Source organism: Saccostrea cucullata, unplaced genomic scaffold (genome assembly GCF_032062105.1).
Source record: "Saccostrea cucullata isolate Sc308-1 unplaced genomic scaffold, CSIRO_AGI_Scuc_v1 ctg1393, whole genome shotgun sequence".
NCBI classification, from domain to species: Eukaryota; Metazoa; Mollusca; class Bivalvia; order Ostreida; family Ostreidae; genus Saccostrea; species Saccostrea cuccullata.
This window is the reverse complement of record NW_026920387.1, coordinates 60289-80366: the sequence shown is the minus strand read 5'-3', so window position 1 is coordinate 80366 and position 20078 is coordinate 60289. Positions and strand designations below refer to the sequence as shown.

The 20078-nt window shown below is 35.3% G+C and overlaps 1 protein-coding gene across 1 annotated transcript in view; it reads left to right on the top strand.

Moving 5' to 3' along the window:
- The window catches only part of LOC134248028 (uncharacterized), a 66400-nt gene that overhangs the window by 34193 nt on the left and 12129 nt on the right, over positions 1-20078 (top strand). The window contains exons 25-41 of the mRNA XM_062730445.1: positions 2028-2165; positions 2516-2799; positions 2960-3091; positions 3180-3316; positions 3494-3602; positions 4689-4869; positions 13235-13454; positions 14016-14175; positions 14259-14390; positions 14800-14974; positions 15104-15340; positions 15480-15667; positions 15897-16109; positions 16486-16652; positions 19347-19497; positions 19595-19618; positions 19724-19975. Coding sequence (XP_062586429.1) covers positions 2028-2165; positions 2516-2799; positions 2960-3091; positions 3180-3316; positions 3494-3602; positions 4689-4869; positions 13235-13454; positions 14016-14175; positions 14259-14390; positions 14800-14974; positions 15104-15340; positions 15480-15667; positions 15897-16109; positions 16486-16652; positions 19347-19497; positions 19595-19618; positions 19724-19975 — 2900 coding nt within the window. The remainder of the gene's footprint in view (positions 1-2027; positions 2166-2515; positions 2800-2959; positions 3092-3179; positions 3317-3493; positions 3603-4688; positions 4870-13234; positions 13455-14015; positions 14176-14258; positions 14391-14799; positions 14975-15103; positions 15341-15479; positions 15668-15896; positions 16110-16485; positions 16653-19346; positions 19498-19594; positions 19619-19723; positions 19976-20078) is intronic.

The following is a 20078-nucleotide window of genomic DNA, read 5'->3' as shown; positions in this document are numbered from 1 at the left end:
AAGAAATTCTTAATTTAAGACTGATTTTTTTGAGAGATTGTACACTTTGAATTCATTGTGACAGTCAATGTTTCCTAAGCAATGGTATGGCCACTTGGCGGAACCTCAAAATACGAAGTTGTATTTCTACAGTGAGCCTTTTGGAGACAAATAAACATTTGTCATCCAATTTTCACATTACATCATCAATGTAAATTTCAAATTCTACAGAGATTGTAAAAAAAAATGACACGAGAAAGGGATACCTTTCCCCTAGATTCAAAACTATAAGTTTTAATTTTGGAAAACTCGCATATACTTTGAATTGTTTGAACAGCATTGAGTAACATAAAATTTGACGGAAAAAGGTTTAGAAATGTGAAATTGTAACAAAAAACTTAGATCATAAAATCAAACAAGAGCAATGAGCTCAATAAATGATACCCCCCGTCTCCCATAATGTCCATGTGTTGCTATTTATTGTTTTACGGTAATGTGTAAAGAGGAATAACTCGTCCTATCAAATGTTATCCAGAAGCTTCTATATGTGAGGTCATAGGTAAACATATAATGGCAATGTCCATGTTTTGCTATGGGAAACCTAAAATACGTGTCGAATAAAAAAGTAAGATAGGAGGTGCACATGGCAATATGTAATAAAGATTCTGTGAAAGTTTCATTAAATTTCACTCAGTAGTATAAGAGGAGTTGCGGATAAGAGATAAAGCGTAACAGACGGATGGACGGACAGATGGACGGACGGAAATCCTGATTACTATATACCCTCCCACTTTTAAAGCGGGGGGTATAATGAAAATTAAAAAATAACTTATGCAAATGTCTCTGTAAAACAACGAAAATTTCGCGGTATAACGCGAAAATTACGTGTTTGCGAAAATAAAGCGTTTATTTGCGAAATTCCACGTATGTTATTCGCAAAACTTTTGCGTTTATTTGTAAAAGATTCGCGTTCATTTGCGAAAGTTATTAGTAATAACGCGAGAGAGTCGCGTTATAAGTGAAATATAATTTGTAATCTACTAAAATGAGCACAATGGGCTTTCGTACGTTACATTTGACTATAGCTAGGACATAAAAAGAAGTCAAGGTTTACTCACTGAAATTCTTCCATTTTATTATTCACTTTGAATCATATTATAAATCATTTATTTTTCTTGTCAAAGCAATGCTTTTGCAACATTGGAGTACAAAATTCACCTCGCCCTTTGGACCCTGTGAGAATAACACACCCGGTTATTAACACAGAAAAGCATATTGGAAAAATGAAAAGAAACTTGTAGAAAGCCAATATATTTTTGACAATTACTTTTCGTTGCATATTTATTTTAGGGAGTGTTAGTAGTCAAATTCAAAAACGTTAGGTAATGTTTATAATGTTCATAATTAAAATTTAATAAATAAATAAAAAAGAAATAAGTAGATGAAAAAATAAATGAATAAATAAATAATTGAATAAATAAATAAATAAAGTAAACAAATAAAAAATAAATCTTAATATGTATATTTAAAAAATATAATAGATAAACATTAAACTAATAAATAAATAAAAATGAAAAATCTAATAAATAAATAAATATTATAAACAAACGAATACCGGTAAATAAATAAGTAAATAAAAATAAATAAAGAAAAATGCTCAGCCTAATATTGTCATTCTTTCATTCCCTTAGAGTTATGAGTGTCTTTAGGTATACCGTCATATTAAAGTACAATTACAGCTTTCCTTCTTATTGTATGGCCCCGTGTGGATCCGGGTTAGAATAGGTCCTCAGTACCCCCTTGCTTGTCGTAAAAGGCGACTAAATGGGGCGGTCCTTCGGATGAGACCGTATAAACTGAGACCCCGTGTCACAGCAGGTGTGGCACGATAAAGATCCCTCCCTGCTCAAAGGCCGTAAGTGCCGAGCATAGGTCTAAATTTGCAGCCCTTCACCGGCAATGGTGACGTCTCCATATTAGTGAAATATTCTGGAGGGGGACGTTAAACAGTATACAATCAATCAATCAATCTTATTGTATGACTTTAGAAAGCTGTACATTGGTGATCAGGGAAACCATGCGGTGCAGATCTGTGGTTTGGACGGAAGAAACTGCCGGGAGCTGAATGTAACCGATGCCAGCGCCACCTTCTGGCCAAATCAGATCACCATTGATCACGCATCAGGGTAAGAAATTCGCCAAGGAAGAACATATGTACTGTGTTAACTCAATTGTTGTTTTTTTCCCACTGTGTAATAGAAGAAGTCCAATTATTGGAGGATCTTTGTGCATTAAACTTTAATATACACACCTAAGTTTGTTACATACAGTATATGAAAACGTAAAAAATTATGCATATACAAACAATTAACAGAATTTCAAATACTACTTTCATTGCCATTTCTCAGTTCTATTGTAATAACTTCTTTCAATCACTTGTAAGTTCTCACAAAAACATTATTTAAGCTATAACATGCAAAATACCTGATAAATACATAATCCTCGCCTGTGTTTTTACGTTTATTTTCCCCTGTAGGAAGGTCCACTGGACGGATGGTTGGATTCCAGCTGTCTACTCCTGCTCAGTCGATGGTTCGAGTTGTGTGAGGAACACAGGAAATCTGTCCACAGATCTAGGCTCCAATCCCGTGTTTGGCATTGCAGTGGGCCAGAGTGATAAGTTGTTCTTATCCACGCTCCATAACCAGACCCTCTACCAATCCAGTGATAGCCTCGAACTGACGAATCTACAAATCCCTTCCTCAGAATCAAAGACGTTCTTCCTGCTCAGTAAAGACACAACAATCAGTCAACCTTCGGGTATGGAGCCAAGTACAAAAAAAGAACCAGTCGAAGACTCTTTTTTATTTGTTTGAAACTATTTTTCTTGTTCCAATGATACTGGAAAGTAATTGAAATGTCTATTTTCAAGAAGTTCAAAATAGTCAATTAAATTTCCTTGATTGAATTTTTATTTCAGTTTCAACAACAAATCCATGTATCACAAATAAAGGAGGATGTTCAGACATATGTGTTCCTCACTCTGGTAATGAGTTTACCTGCGCATGCTCAGACGGGTCGGGGAAGATTTCGATCAACAAAAGCTGCCAAAGTAAGCTATAGATTATAGAAAAGATAGCAAACAGTATTTATCAAATATTCTTTTCTTGATTTGAAACACTATTGAAATGCTATTGCAGCACCCAGTCAGTTCCTCTTGTTTACTGACGTGTCAAGAGGAATCGTGGGCATGGCCAGTATTGATAATCCCGATATTCAGACAATAATTCTGAGGGCTGTCAAACCACTAGCAGTTACTTATCACGTGGCGGAGAAGGTGAGTACTACTAAAGAACATCAATGGCTTTATCTAGTCTTGAAGGATAGACAACAAACTTAATGATAACAAAACGGATATAAGTGCAAAGCAATATTTAAACCAGACCCTTTTCTTAATAGTCTTCAGTTTCTTAATAGAACTTTATTCACATGTATTATGGAACTTCAATTGCAGAAAGTTTACTTTGCCGATGCCAGAATGCGTGCCATCTACAAGTGCAATTTAGACGGAACTGGTGTAGAGGCCCTGCTAAACAGTTCCCATGGCATTGGTCAAGTCGAAGGTTTACAACATTTATTATACCCCCCGCTTGAAAAGTGGGAGGGTATATATAGTAATCGGTATTTCCGTCCGTCTGTCCGTCTGTTACGCTGGTCAAGTCTGCACTGAAGGTTTACAACATTTTTTGAATTTTATTTTATAAATAACAGATGCATTTCTTTTCAAAATTAGGTAAGACCTGTTTCTACTAACATGAAACACCTTGAAGGTGCACGTTGTTGATTTTTATCGAAATCCACATACTCAGAAAAAAAAATATATGTACTTGTCTGAAACCAGTGTAAAGAGTATTTCAAGAAATAAAGAACTCTATATTAATATCATATTGATCAATTAAAGTTGGCAGTAGCCAAGAAGTAGGATGTTCACTCCATTATCAGGAGTTATCGGTTTTGATTCCCATTTCCGTCACCGCTCCAAACCTGAAACTACTAGTATTTTTATGTCATAAGACCGGCATCAGAAGTAAAAGCCACTGCTTATTCCGATGATTCCTTAATATATCACAGAAGGCTTTGGTATGATAAAGACCCTGAAGGTTACAGCAGGCATTGGAAAATTAAAGAAGGCTCAAACCCCAATTACACTGAATGCTGCGCGAGTAATGTTCCAAATTTAAAGCTCTTCACGGATACTTTTGGAAACGTCTTGAATGTACATCAGTAAAAATTCTCAAAGGAGACGTATAACGTCAAACAAACAAGAGACTGTATTGAAGACATGATGTATCATACTGTATGCCAAAAAAATAGGTGTGAAAGTTTCAATTCATTAAATGCTAGTACATTTATACCACTTCTAAAGCATCCCATGTCACAGCAGTCATGGTCATACTAAAGACCGCTCAATGACCCAAGTTCGGGGTATAGCCCTTCACCGGTGTTTGTTGACCTGTCACATGTTTGAAAATTCTCGCAAGGGACATAAAACTATCAAGCAATTTAAAAACTTTCACAGAAAAAAAAACCTTGGACCTTTTCTTAATCAATTTAAAGAATTTAATTTTTGTCTTATTTACAACCGTATTAGAATTTTAACCCAGTGATAATTTGACAATACTTTTTCATAATTTTCCAATATCAAACAGGATTGTCTATCGACTACAATCAGAATCGCCTTTACTTTTCCAACATGGGGTTCGAGGAATACTCTGGAGTGGTCAGATCGTGGCATGCCATAGAAATGATAGACCTCGGTACCCGCAAAAGAAGGACCATTGTGACAGAAGTTGAGAAACCAAGGGCTCTTCTTGTGGACTCAATTAATAGGTCAGTAATTGAAAAACATGTAATTTTCCAACATGTCCTATAAAAATACTCAGTGTGAAATTACATGATTTTGTTTATTGTATCGGACTTTTGTAAAAATATTTCCCATTCTCTCTTTTTGTGTACCAGTTTAATAGTGAGGTAATCGCTATATTTTCGGCCGTATTCATCCTCGATTTCATCAGATTACATGCTTGCTGTAAATCGTACACCTGATTTCCAAAATCCACATAGATATTGTCAATCAGAAACTCAAGCATCTTTTTGATGTCAACTTCAGAGTACTTGTGTGTGCAATCAGAATCTTTTTAAACAAAATAATTCTGCAAATTACCAATGAAAGGTACGTAAATTCACAAGTTTCATTTGCATTGAAAAAGCAGCTGTCGAGGATGTCAGAAAGTCTGAACATTTATTCATCGTGGGGAATGGTTGTGTGGAAAGTTGAAAAGTCGTAAGTTTTTAAGCTGTTGATCTTGGTAGAATGTAGTGATTTCTAATTTTCCAAAAGTTCCTTGGAATTTTTATAGTATTGACATCTGATTTACACAACTTCTCGAATAAATTTTCTCTTTCACTACTGTTAATATCTTAGTGAAGTGTAAGAAAGAGGCTTGGTAGAACATTCACTGGAACCCGCTATTTATCTTTGTAAGGATTTTTATGAAGTTTTATAATATATATATATATATATATATATATATATATATATATATATATATATATATATATATATATATATATATAAAGCACTAAAAAACCAACAACACTGTATATCCTAAATGTCGGATCTACCAAGTAGATACAAGGTCACGGATGGAAATTTATATAAAGCACTAAAAATGACCAACGACACGAACAATAAAAATTGTCAAATTTTCGGGACGCCCTGTCCCTTCCTCAGGACAAAGAAGAAAGTTAAAAAGTCATAAGAACAAAGGAAAAAGAGAAACAAAAACAACTAGCACTACTACTAAACTACTAAACACTAGATATTTACATACTTAATTACATGTTGAATTGGAAATTTTTAAGAACACTAATAAAGAAAGAAATCCGGACCGCTATGAAATGCGTCCGGTCTATCGGGTATACTCGGGTGAAGTGCGATTTACATAATTGAACGAATTAATTATGCTAATTAATTACGACAATCAGTAAATCGTACATTGTTTCATTCTCTCAAAATGGCGTAACTTTACTAAATAAAGAATAATCAAAGAAAAATAAAATAGCAGGGATATTTAAACATATGAATTATGATCAATTATAAATTTTGAAATATTTAAGGACTTATTATCGGGAAAAAAAATTAACAAAGGTGTAAGCAATACATAGTTATGTGGGTTGTTCGAGAGTTGGTGACGCAAATTAACTGTAAAGTTTACACTAAATTGAGAGAATAATCTTGTTTAGTATCATCAGGAATTGGGTCTAGTTTACGTTCATTCTGGTGAAGTCATTCAGTTTGTTAATACCATTAGGGCGGAATGACTTCAATCTGTGCATCCAGAACTTTTCTTTGCTTTTTCTTTGAGCATCTGTCCATCTTGGGTTATGGTCAATCACCACTACTGTCATGTCCTCCCATTTGTGACCCTCAAGGTTGAAATGTTCCCCAACGGGTTCATTGAGTTTTATGGTCCTAATTGTCGAACGGTGGTTATTGACTCTCCTGCGGAGATCTCCTGTTTCACCAATATACTGTTTGGAGCAAACTTTGCAACTGATGAGATAAATGCAGTTGTCAGTATGACAGGAAAAATTCCTTAGTATTTTGTAGCGGCGGCCTGTAACAGGGCTGTTAAAATTGTCTGTGTCAGTGCTGTGCTTACAAAGAAGACATCTTATGTCAGAGCAAGTTTTAAAGCCCCCGTTAGGTAATGGGTTGTCCAGTCTGGTTCTTACTACCATGTCCTTTAGGTTCCTTGGGCGTCTGTATGCAGCCAATGGGGGTTCCTTAAAGACCTCTGCCATTCGTTTGTTTGAATGGAGAATTGGTAGGTTCTTTTGAAGGATACCGCTAAGGTTCTTAAGGACGGGATGGTATGTGGTTACCAGAGGGACCCTGTCGCTATTGTCTTTTTCCTTGTAGCGATATGTAGCCATAGTCAGTGCAATTGGACACCCCACAGAGAAAATTTCTGAATTCATTGATTTACATCTCCGTCCACACGTAGAGAATTTGCCATCCTATCTCAAGGACACCACAGACTACATTAACAAGACGCCCTCTACTGGCCTCCCAGATCATACCCTCCTCGTGACTATTGACGTCACATCTTTGTACACCAATATTCCGAACGATGAGGGTATCGAAGCCTGTAGAGAAGTCTGGGATAGTAGATCCATACAAATTCCTTCTACCGAGTCCCTTGCTAAGCTCCTTGAACATGTTCTCAAGTTCAACAACTTCATATTCAATGGAGAACATTACCTGCAGGTTAATGGCACTGCTATGGGTACGAAAATGGCACCGTCTTATGCCAATGTCTTCAACTTGCTACTTCAAGCACCATTTAGGCCCCATAGCTGGTTGCGTTTCATTGACGATATAGAGATGAGTGGGTGTCGCGAGAGCCTCGAAGCATTCATTACGTTTGCCAACACCTTTCATCAGTCGATCAAATTTACAGTAGACATACCTAATTCGAAAAACGTATTCCTAGATACTACATCAACCCTGATTGATGGTGAAATCGAATTCAGTCTCCACACCAAACCCACAGACTCCCACCTATATCTTATGCCCACTAGCTGTCATCCCCCACACACTTTTAAGGGAGTGCCTAAAGGTCTAACCACCGGAATTCGACGCATCTGTTCGTCCCCTGCCTTATATCAGGAGCAAAGTGGTCTTCTTAAGTCCCACTTATGCAAAAGAGGCTACAATGCCCGCACCGTACAAACAGCTATTGATGAGATGGCGGAACATGACAGGCAAAACCTATAACCACCGTTCGACAATTAGGACCAAAAAACTCAATGAACCCGTTGGGGAACATTTCAACCTTGATGGTCACAAATGGGAGGACATGACAGTAGTGGTGATTGACCATAACCCAAGATGGACAGATGCTCAAAGAAAAAGCAAAGAAAAGTTCTGGATGCACAGATTGAAGTCATTCCGCCCTAATGGTATTAAACTGAATGACTTCACCAGAATGAACGTAAACTAGACCCAATTCCTGATGATACTAAACAAGATTATTCTCTCAATTTAGTGTAAACTTTACAGTTAATTTGCGTCACCAACTCTCGAACAACCCACATAACTATGTATTGCTTACACCTTTGTTAATTATTTTTTCCCGATAATAAGTCCTTAAATATTTCAAAATTTATAATTGATCATAATTCATATGTTTAAATATCCCTGCTATTTTATTTTTCTTTGATTATTCTTTATTTAGTAAAGTTACGCCATTTTGAGAGAATGAAACAATGTACGATTTACTGATTGTCGTAATTAATTAGCATAATTAATTCGTTCAATTATGTAAATCGCACTTCACCCGAGTATACCCGATAGACCGGACGCATTTCATAGCGGTCCGGATTTCTTTCTTTATTAGTGTTCTTAAAAATTTCCAATTCAACATGTAATTAAGTATGTAAATATCTAGTGTTTAGTAGTTTAGTAGTAGTGCTAGTTGTTTTTGTTTCTCTTTTTCCTTTGTTCTTATGACTTTTTAACTTTTTTCTTTGTCCTGAGGAAGGGACAGGGCGTCCCGAAAAGAACTATATGCGGTATATTGCGTATATATGCCCCCACAAAAGTCAAATTTTGAAAATTTCCTGAAATGTGCTGAATTCAATAAATTGTATGAGAAATATAAATTAACAGAAAATATTATAGTGTCAAAGCAGTGTATTCACAATTTATGTTTTTATGACGTCACAAACTAGTCCGATTTTATATCCTTTTTCAGAAAGAGGACAAAATGGGTAAAATTTCAACAATTTTGGCTTTAAAATTTATAGAGCGCAAGTTTGTTCAGGAACAATATTGACATATTTCATTGATATCATCATTCTACATATGATATCAAAATATTGATCCTGAACACACATGCGCTCGGTGACTTTTACTCAAAATATCGACTAAAAATGTACATTTTTCTGTAAAATTCATAAATAACTGAAATTAACGTCATGTTTATGACGTCATTACGTACATATGACGTCATAACTTTTGAAAATATTCAGTGCTTTGAAGTCAGCATATACTCCCCTGTTTAAGATCTTATTTAAATATATCTCCATCAAAGTTTGATTTGGGGGGCAAATATTGGTTATTACCGAATAAAGTTCCTTGACAATTTTTATTGTTCGTGTCGTTGGTCATTTTTAGTGCTTTATATATATATATATATATATATATATATATATATATATATATATATATATATATATATATATATATATATATATATATATATATATATGGTAATTCAAATTCATTTTGGTTCATCGGAATATTAAAGATATTCAAAACTGACATATAATTTTGAAAATTTGTTTTCTCAGAAATGGAACTATGAGTATAAGTTGGATTACCACTTGTAGAATTAAAATTTCTTCTAAAATACAATGTATATAATGAGCCTTACAAATAAGGGCAATGGTGGTTCCAGCTTTGTCAGCAAGAACCAGTACGTACTGATAATGTAATCTGGATTATTGAATACAGAGGGATAGATGGTTTTCATATTTCCCGTCAATCTTTTAATGTGCGATTATAACATGGATCTTATACATTTGATCCATTCTGATACAGTGTCAACGTCTTTTTCGTAGCTGGTCCATCGCCTGCGTAATCTTCTGCAAAATCCATTATATTTATAATATTCCGACGCCAGTTGATGGATCAAGGTTCCCTATATTAAGGACCATTTAAAATTAGTGATCGAAGGTCCTTATTATTAAATATATTTACGTCACCATTAATAATGTTTCCTGCAGGACTATAGTTATAGGGTGAAGAACATGAACACGATAGAGGATTATGTTTTCGACATTCGATATCCAGGCCCTATGTAGTTTTTCTGTAATCTGTTTCATATTTTGAAATTTTAATAGAAAAGGACGTTAATGATTATCAAACAACAAAACTTTATGATAAAGTTCAGACCTTTAGACATAGTGAGTACTCCGAAATATCTGACGTTTTCCAGACCTTCTCTATCCCCTCGAATTTAATATTTTAAGAGTCAGGAAATGTTTTTCCTGGCATATAAATATTAAAATCTTGAAAAAGTCTGGAAAACGTAAGATATTATGAAGTACAAATGACTACTGCTTTTCAATGAAAATGGAACTTGTGAATTAATACATGTACTCCGAAGTAGATATTAAAAGATGCTTGACTTACTGAAAATATAATGTAATATAATATAAACAATATTTTTGTAACTTATGGTGTTCAAATCAAATTTTTATTGACGCTTGGAATTCCTGTTATAATTTGCTATGTAGTTTGGCCTTCAAATTGCTGTTAAGATATATCGCAATATGATTGATTGATTGATTGTATATTGTTTAACGTCTCTCTTGAGAATATTTCACGCATATGGAGACGTCACCGTATGCCGGTGAAGGGCTTCAATTTTTTACCTATACTCGGCACTCAGGGCCATTGAGCAGAGAGGATTCTTTATCGTGCCAGCGCCTACCGTGACACGGGACCTACGTTTTTAAGGTCATATCCGAAAGACCCGTGACTTTCACTTCTAGTGCCGAGCGCTTGGCGAAGGAACAGTCACTACCTTTGTTTACGTCTTAGGTATGACGCGGCGCCGCGAACGAGAATCGAACCCGGGCCTCCCGATCACGTATCGCAATATGAAAACTATCTATCCCTCTGTATTTAACAATCCAGAAGTGAAAAAAGAATTACTTAGATTACATGATCAGTTTGTAATAGTCCCTGCTGACAAAGCAGGTAACAAGATTGTCTTCGTTTGTAAGGCCCGTTATATAAATTGTATTTAAGAAGAACTTGGATTTAGTGGTAATCTAACTTATACTCATAGTTCCCTCTCTAAAGAAAAAATTCTCATGTCAGTTCTGATTATGTTTTAGATCCCCAAAAAAACAAAATGAATTTGAATTACCTTATCGATATTGGATTCCGAAACTTCATAAAAATCACAAAAATACAAACAAAGCTACATTACGGGTTCCAGTAAATGCTCAACCAAACTTCTTTCTTTACTCCTCACTAAAATATTAACAGAAGTGAAGGATCAAGAAACTTCAAGAGTGCTGTGCAACAATTATTTAAGATGTGATTTAAATTAGATGTGAATACTTAAAAATTCCAAGAAACTTTTGGACAATTTGAAATCAAAAGACTTTATCAAAGCTAAAAAACGTAAGACTTTTCAACTTCATTCTCCACGATAAATTAAAGTCCATGCTTTTTGATATCATTGACTGCTGTTTTTCAATAAAAATGAAACTTGTGAATTTACTTACCTTGTCATTGGTCATTCGCAAAATTATGTTGTTTAAAAAATTCTGATTGTACAAACAAGTACTAAGTACTCTACTCTGAAGTTTACATCTAATGATACTTGAGTTTCTGATTGAAAATGCATGTCTTTGTGGTTTTTGGAGACCAGGTATTCCAACAATCTCTTGGAATTCCCATGGGTACCAAATGCGCCCCGTCATTAGCAGACATATTTTTGTATTCATATGAAGCAGAAATTGTCCAAAATCTTGTATGTGAAAAGAAGAAAACACTTGTTGTGGCTTTCAACTCGGCATTTAGTTATATCGACTACGTATTGTCAATTAACAATGGTAATTTCCATTCTTATGTCGATACAATATATCCTGGTGAGCCTGAGATAAATGATACCACAGAGTCTGACACATCTGCTTCATATTTTAATATTTTCCTTGAAAAAGACGTTAATGGTAATCTGACAACCAAACTCTATGATAGACGTGATGACTTTAAGTTTATATTTACAATCGTCAACTTTCCTTACTTATGTAGCAATAAACCTTCATAATCTGCATACAGAGTTTATATATCTTAGTTGATTCGATACGCAAGAGCATAGTCTACGTATGAATAATTTTTGAAACGAGGTATATTATTGTTTGATGAAAAAAGAGTATCAGAAGTCTTGTTTAAAGTCATCATTTTGTAAGTTCTATGGTCAATGCAATGACCCTGTAAGCAAATACAATTTGTCATTGAGTCAAATAATGACTGACTGACCGGTCGGCAGGGGATGCTCACTCCTCTATGGCACCTGATCCCACCTCTGATGCTTTAGAGGTCCGTGTTTGCACTGATCCTGTTTTGTATTGTTTTATGGACTTTGATCTTGAATACTGTTTGTTATCTCCGTATCCTTCATACTAATTGTTAGTCTATTATCTATACACTGAATTGACGACAAATTTTGCTGTTATTATCCAATCATAACAAGGAGCAAACGGCGGTAGTGACTGGTAGGCAGGGGATGTTCACTCCTCTACGGCACCTGTTCCCACCTCTGATGTTTTGGAGGTCTGTGATTGCTCTGCTCCTATTTTGTATTGTTTTATGGACTTTTCGACAATGTATTTACAGTAATCAATCTTCATTTTTCATTCTTATATTGAATAAATATATCCCTTGGATCTCAAAATAAAATAACCCACAGAGAACGGCCCAAGATTAATGTTCAGATAATTTACTAGGAAAAGATATAAAGTCAACATTTTGCAAATTCTATGGTCTGTACAAATGACCTTGTTAATTAACATTGCAATCTTGCGTTATTTTGTTTGAATGTTGACTAATAGTTTTCGTACAGATTGTTACACCGTCATTTTCACTATGAATTTTCAACGAATTTTTCTGTTTGCTTAAACATTCCCTCTTACTCCTTGGTATCCGATCCCACCTCTGATAGATTAGAGACCCCTGTTGTTCTGCTTTCCATTTTGAAATGTCTCAATGAATTTCTTGTGCTTGATTTCTGTTCTTTCTTTTCACATTATATCATACTACTATCCTTTACACTGATTCCATTCACGCCCATTTTCTAAAAACAACCAACATCTATATTTTTGGTAGAGACATTTTTCTATAAACTGTCCGTGTGCATGAATTGGCGTATTCTAAATTTAGCGCTAATATTCAGTGGATATTGAGTTGTTGGCGTACTTATGAATTAGTGCTACACTCTAACACGCGATATATAATATATTCTTGAAATATCGCATCTTTGTCTGTACTAAAACTGCCAATGCATGAGGTCCGTTTTTTTTTTCAGTTCACATACAGAACGTATCAGATCTTAAGTTTCATTACACATTCAAGTCAATAGTTCCTAATAAGGGACATTGTTTATTTCAGATTGCTCTACTACACGGACTGGGGTACATCCGGTCACGTGGGTAAAGTACAGTTAGATGGATCCAATAGAGAGGTCCTTTTTACTGCCGAGAACCCAAATGACCTGGCCATCAGTGATAATAAGTTACTGGTCGTCAATAATAAAAGTCCCTCCCCCGAGATGATAGAACTAACTCTTTCCAGTGGTAACAATCCAACTAGACGTCCACTTAGTGGCGTTGTAAGTATAGACCCTTTTCCTATGGCACATTTTGCCTTGGAGTTATTCCCCTTAGCCGCCATATTGTAGGGCAACATTCCCAGATCTCTTCATTATTCAACCAAGTTCAATTTGTTATACTGGTTACTGAGGTAACTATAACCAGTATAACACTATTTTTCTTATGAATACACATTTGTTATAGCCTCTATTACTAGTAATTCATGATAGTAAGATTGTAAATATGTTCCCGCATATTTTTCTTGCATGCATGTTTAAAATCGGTTGCTCAAAGAGGTAAATTCTCTACTTTGCCCTACAAGATGGCGGCTAAGGGAAATAACTCCTAAGCAAAATGTGTCATAGGAAAAGGGTCTATTGAAAGGGATTAAAGTTCTTTCTACCAATAATAGATTCTGTATTCGTAAATATTTGTTTTCTAAAGGAACACTATTGCAAAGAATGTTTATTTAATAAAACTGAAATAAGATTTATAATGAAAATAATCGAATATGTTGAGAAATAATGAAATAGTTATGATTGGTACATATGAAGAAAGCATACCTTTTGCTACTTTTATAGGAACCACTATCAATGGTCGTATCAGGGAATAACCGTCTGATCAGCTCATTCACTGGTGGTATGAAAAGCTACACTAGTAGTCTTACTGTGTCCTCTAGCTATAGCATCGGTCTGTTCACTCGGATGTCCATCGTCGACACCACTGTCATGAAACAGCAAGGTATCTAACATTTTCAAGTAAGAATTCTATTTTTCAACTCACCATTCTGGGTAAATATTTGGAGTGCACGTCTTTTGTTGTAGATGGAGGATTATGCTCGTCATCTAGTTCCTGCTCTGATATTTGTGTGACATCACCAGATTCCAATTATCTCACCTGTCTGTGTCCATCAGATCAGTTCAACATACAAACCAGTGACCGTCTGTCGTGTCAAAGTAAGCAACATCATATGTGTCATTTACAAGAGACCTGTCTATACTGTCAGAGAACCCAAAATACCTCCCTGTCATTAGTGTAGTGCCATCTGTACCTCTGAATGTTTTTTTTACCACCCAGCAAAAAAAGAACTTAATATATTCAAAGTCAAGAGGCAATGGTTCACTAAGCTCACACAAAGATCACCCCTCTCCCACAAGCCTTTGATGGTACATTGTTTTGCTATGGAAAACCCTTAGCATTAGTACATACCGGTATATGAATGGATAAAAGAGCAATAAATAAAATATATTTCCTTGCATATATTAATATGTTTACAATATGTAAAAACTTTAAACATTCAAATTCTATAAATCGAATATACATATACAAATTTGTTTTGGGAATAATATAAATGTTAAACTACAGAGCCAGAGGATTACTTGCTGTTTGCCGACATTGACGGGATCAAACTGGTTTCCCAAGGACCCACGAATGACGACCATGTTTATACCATAATTCACCCTAGTGCGAGCTGTAGCCATTTTTATGGTCTCGTAGTGGACAAGAACAAGGAATACGTCTACTTCAGTGCATTACAAGGGTGTGTAAAGAAAAAAGATACTTATAATTGTCTGTCTTAGCTATGAAGGACCTTTAATTGTCATAAGAGCTTCAGATATCTCTAAAAATCTCAGAATTATAAAATAATGTAACTTGTTCTCTGGTATAGAAATTCTGTTTTCCGAGCCAAAGTCGATGGTTCCGACATTGAAAAATTTGTAACTGACGAGAACAGTAAAATAACCAGCCTAGCTTTAATTGGAACTGATCTGTTCTGGACCTCTACAAACAACACAGATAACTCCACGGGGTCTATAGTTCACTGTAGCACGGCCGATACCGATAGAACACTCACAGTGTTGTCTACTACGACAGCGGAACCATTAGACATCGCAGCAGATGAAAGGTAAAAGTAGAATGGATAGCGTTAAGCTCTTTAATGATCTTAATGATTCTGGAAATACTCGAATTTTGCGGAATAGAACATAAGTATTCTACAGTGCATTCAGGCATTTCTTTGATCAACATGTACTTTTACTTCATAGTAACATTTACTGGACAGAGAAAAGTGTCACTGGAATTAAGAGGTTCGACAGACGTGAAACAAACACGGAACGACTCCCTATGCCCAGTGGTGAGGCAGTGGCTATTACCCTCTCTGATCCCTCACGTCATCTCCTCTATGCTACAGACTCCAATGTCAAATTAAGGCGGTTTCCAAATATCCAAAATGGTAATCCATTGTTGAAAGATTTTATTTACAGTAACAATTACTAGTATCCTGATCTCAGCCCGAAAACTGAACATTTATTACAATGAACTAAAGTTTCTTATCAATATGCCTTTGTTTACAGATAATGGATGGCTAGGACCAAATATAGGTGCTTACCGCACAGAACAACTATGTCTCGATCTTAATGGATTTGTTGTCTGAGTGAATTTATCCTGTACTTTATTTTTAGATGATTCTTCTCTGACTGACACTATCAACGAGGACGATGCGAGATCTCTGATGGCTACGAGTCAGTTCTTGTATCTGTCCAGGTGGAGAGACAACAGCACTGGATCTGTCTTACGTCATAATCTGATGACGAAAACAACAGAGCTCGTGACTAATGCTGCGGTACGGCCAGGACAGATGGTTTATATATCAAGACAGCCATCATCAGTACAAGGTATACAGAAATGGAAAACTGAATAAAAAAGAATGTCATTTACAACCAAGATACTTTATTATTAAATATAACCTACCAAAGACAAGGAATCTTAAAAACTTTTTTTTAACATGTGGTTTAGATTAATGTACCATAATTGATATAATTTTTTTTCACCCAATGTTTTTTCTTTCATTTCAGTAATTAAAGTTTTTTTTTCTAATGACATTGAATGTCTATTTTAACTGTGACAATATAAATGTGTAATTTACATGTATAGGGAGAGGGCGTTATAAGTATTCAGTACTTGTGCTCAATCCCTTTGTAATTATATTACAATAAAATATGTTCAAATCAATGTCTATTTGTGATCTCATTGTTTCCATTCCTTTTTTAGATAAATCTGGAATTTGTCCCTCTGCACTGTCGTGTTCTAGCATATCCGCATGTTCGTTAGATGTTGACTGTTACGGCAGCAGTAAGTGTTGTGGAACACGCACCTGTACACGGTGTACCACTCCAGACAAAGGAAGCGACTGCAGCAAAAATGGCATTTTTATACAGGTGGGTACCTAAATTCGACTTTATTACAAAAAGTAATACGATTATCAAATGTTCTTAGTGAATATAAAGGTAATGAACAGTGATCATTCTCAAATGTTTATTTAAAAAATCCAGATTAAAAGCAACCAACGTGGACCTTCGAAAAAAGATGAGGGTCCAAGCATATACAACCTGTATGTAACTCAGCGATTTAAATGTTGTAGAAAATAACGAACAGTATTCAAGCTCAAAAGTTCGTTTAAACAATACAAACTAGGATTAGAGGAAAGAATGACCACTAAAATATCAGAGGTGGGAACATATGCCACAGTGAAGGTATGCCACAGAAAAGTTTTCATTCCCTGTCGACTAATAAATTTTTTCTCCAGGTCTCCTAATAGTTGTGCACAATTTTAAAAATACCATTGGACATTCGAACACTTTAATTGAGAGCCTTGTCTCATAGAATTACATATATACAGCTCAAAGCTCACACGGTTTTTGCACAAATTAAGGTCACATTTTTGAAATAAAAATTACTATTTTCGAACTTCAGAACGATAACACAGCCCTACGTTATATTACATATATAATTTCAAGTATAAATGTTCTTTAAAATTATTATCTTAAGTTTCCAAAGTGGATTTTTAGAGGGGAATTTATCAATTAATGTTACGATGTTTCTTCTGTAGGCTTCTACCATAGGTTTTTTTTTTTTTTTTACAAATGATATAAAACCTGCTTTCATTGATACAATGTAATTGAAATTTTTGAATTTTCTTCTTAAAGGTGAGTATTTTTTAAAATTCTTTGCTCATTTACCATACTCATATTGGTTTTGTCGAAATGTAGCATCGAAAAGGGATAATATTGCAAAAGGAAAACACACTAAAGGGTAGGATAATGAAGTATTGTTTATTTTTTTAAATAGTATTTTTTTTTTCTATGAAAAGGAAATTTCATCTGCATTTACGGTTTGAAACGTTAAAATTCAGTTAAAAGGTTAAAAGTCAGAATGTACAGAAAATACAAGTTACAGTAGTATACTATGCCCGTGTCTGTGTTTCTGCAAAGAGCTACTGCTTTCAAAAGAATGGATAAAAAGACAGCTGCAATTGGCAATAAAACACAAAAAAAATTAATGGAAATAGTTGTTATTTTTCAGCCAAGAATATATCAAAGTTCTACCAATTGATTTGTATGAATTATGTTTTAGTAAATGAAATAAAACTCAAATAACGTAAACAAATACTTTTAAAATGTACTTTTATGTCTCAAAACACAATAATACATTATAACAATGTGACCTTAATTAGTGCAAAAAACCATGTGAGCTGTATACTATGAAAACAAGTAGGTGATACTTTAGTTTGTAATCAAAATGTTCACGTATACAAAGGGATAGGAAACCATGTCGTAAGTTCCTTTAAGAGGAAGCATTTTCAAAGAAATTCATCACCGAAACACATCCATCACACTCTCACGCTCTGCACGGGTCAAGGGTGTTGTGCCACAAATTTATGTGAAAACCACTCTAAAGAAAGATTTTGCAGAGAAAGAATCAGATTGTATCTGAATGAAGTCGTTATTTAAACAGAGACCACGCGCCGTCTAACACAGGATGAGAGGTTTCTTGCCCTTGGCATGCTATGGGTTGGCACTGTGGCAAGGGCAAATAATGTATCCCGGTCTGTTATCAGCAAATTATGGTCCAGACACCGTGCTAAAAAGTTTGTTCAAGATAGACCACGATCGGATCGACCAAGGGCAACAACTCATGATCAGGACAGGACAAAATCATCCGGGCTATATTGCCTTGATCATGAGAAATTGTCTGGATACTGGTTTGTCAGTGAGTGTCCAGGCAATCAGGGATCAACTGCATAGATTTCACTTCCACGCCCGCCATCGTGTCATTCCCTGTTTGAGGGATCGTCACATTTAGCTTTCGTTTCCACAAAAGCTTTCTCTCTCTGAAATTTAACATAACAGAATCCCTTTTTTTTGAATTTGGGGTCAAAAGGTCAACATTCAAGGTCGTAAAGAACTACGAACGATAGTATTATTCTATCTATAAGTCAATTCTCAAAAGTTAACATCTTGGAATGATTCTCAAAATTTTTATACATATTTATATGGCCCGACTCCAATGGTGTCATCACAATCAACGTTGGGATAATCGCTGATGGAAACACGTCATGTTCTCAGATGAGTCAATGTTCACTATAGCTTTGCTGGACAGAAATAGGTAGGTTTGTCATCGACGTAACGAATGTTTCCATTACGTTAGCATCATTATACATTGGTATGGGGTAGACCATAAAGACCAGGATCGTTGAAGATTATCACCTCATTACCATTGCCTGCACTCAGTCTTGATCTTTCCCCCATCGAGAATTTTTAGGCATGCTTGGACAGTGGCTACGCTAATGTCAACAACCTTCTGCCAATGTCCAAGAACTTGCTGAAACATTGCAACAGCAATGGAATAACTTTCTTCTAGGAATCTCAGCTTGTCTGACCAACCGAGGGGATTTTACCCGCTATTAACTCTGTTTAAGAGTGGTGGTAAATTTGTTGTGTGACCCTGTGTTGATGCTGACCCTAACTCTGAAGAATCTGTCCCTTTCTGACTGTAGACACTGCGAAATTTACCAATGAAAATAGAGAACTTATTATACATATGACATGTATGAGTTCAATATTTATTTATAGAACAATGGTGAGGCTGTGGTGCTGGATTGTGAGAGATGTTCCTGTGTCAACAGCAGTCTGACCTGTACAGTTCTATCATGTCCAGATCTTGGGTCCTGTCCTGCTGATAACCAGGTGAAGCTCGCCGGATCCTGCTGTTCTGAATGCACAGGTAACGCTTTTTAAGTTTATCAACTTACAATACCTCATTTTGTCTTGCTCACTCATTAAGAGTTTTTTTTTATCTATATAACTATTTTTATTTTCAGCAACAACTGTTTGTTCAAGTCCACGTAAGTAAAGACATTTCGTCAAAAATCAATCCAGTTTGTTTGTTTTTTTGTTTGTTTTTTTTTTGCTTTGAACACTTTTGAACATTTTATGTTTTACATTTTTAGCCACAATAGAAAACTGTCCATTGCCTTCCTCCATCGTTAGACTGCTGCTAACTGCTGACAGAGATACAGTAGATATCTTTCTGCATACTATTGTCTCGGAATCTACATATGGCAAAAGTTGTTCTGGCCAAAAGTTGGATTTAAAACTCACAACCAAATCGCTAAAATGGAAAGGAAATATACAACCTGTGGATATTACAGCAACAGACAAACATGGCACTGCGACGTGTAGTGTAAACGTTCATGTCATTGGTATATAAAAATAATCAATTTTCACGATGTCTTTCCTGTAAAATGTATTTTGCATCTCTCATATTATTTCATGCAAATGATTTCAAAATGAATATTTTAACGA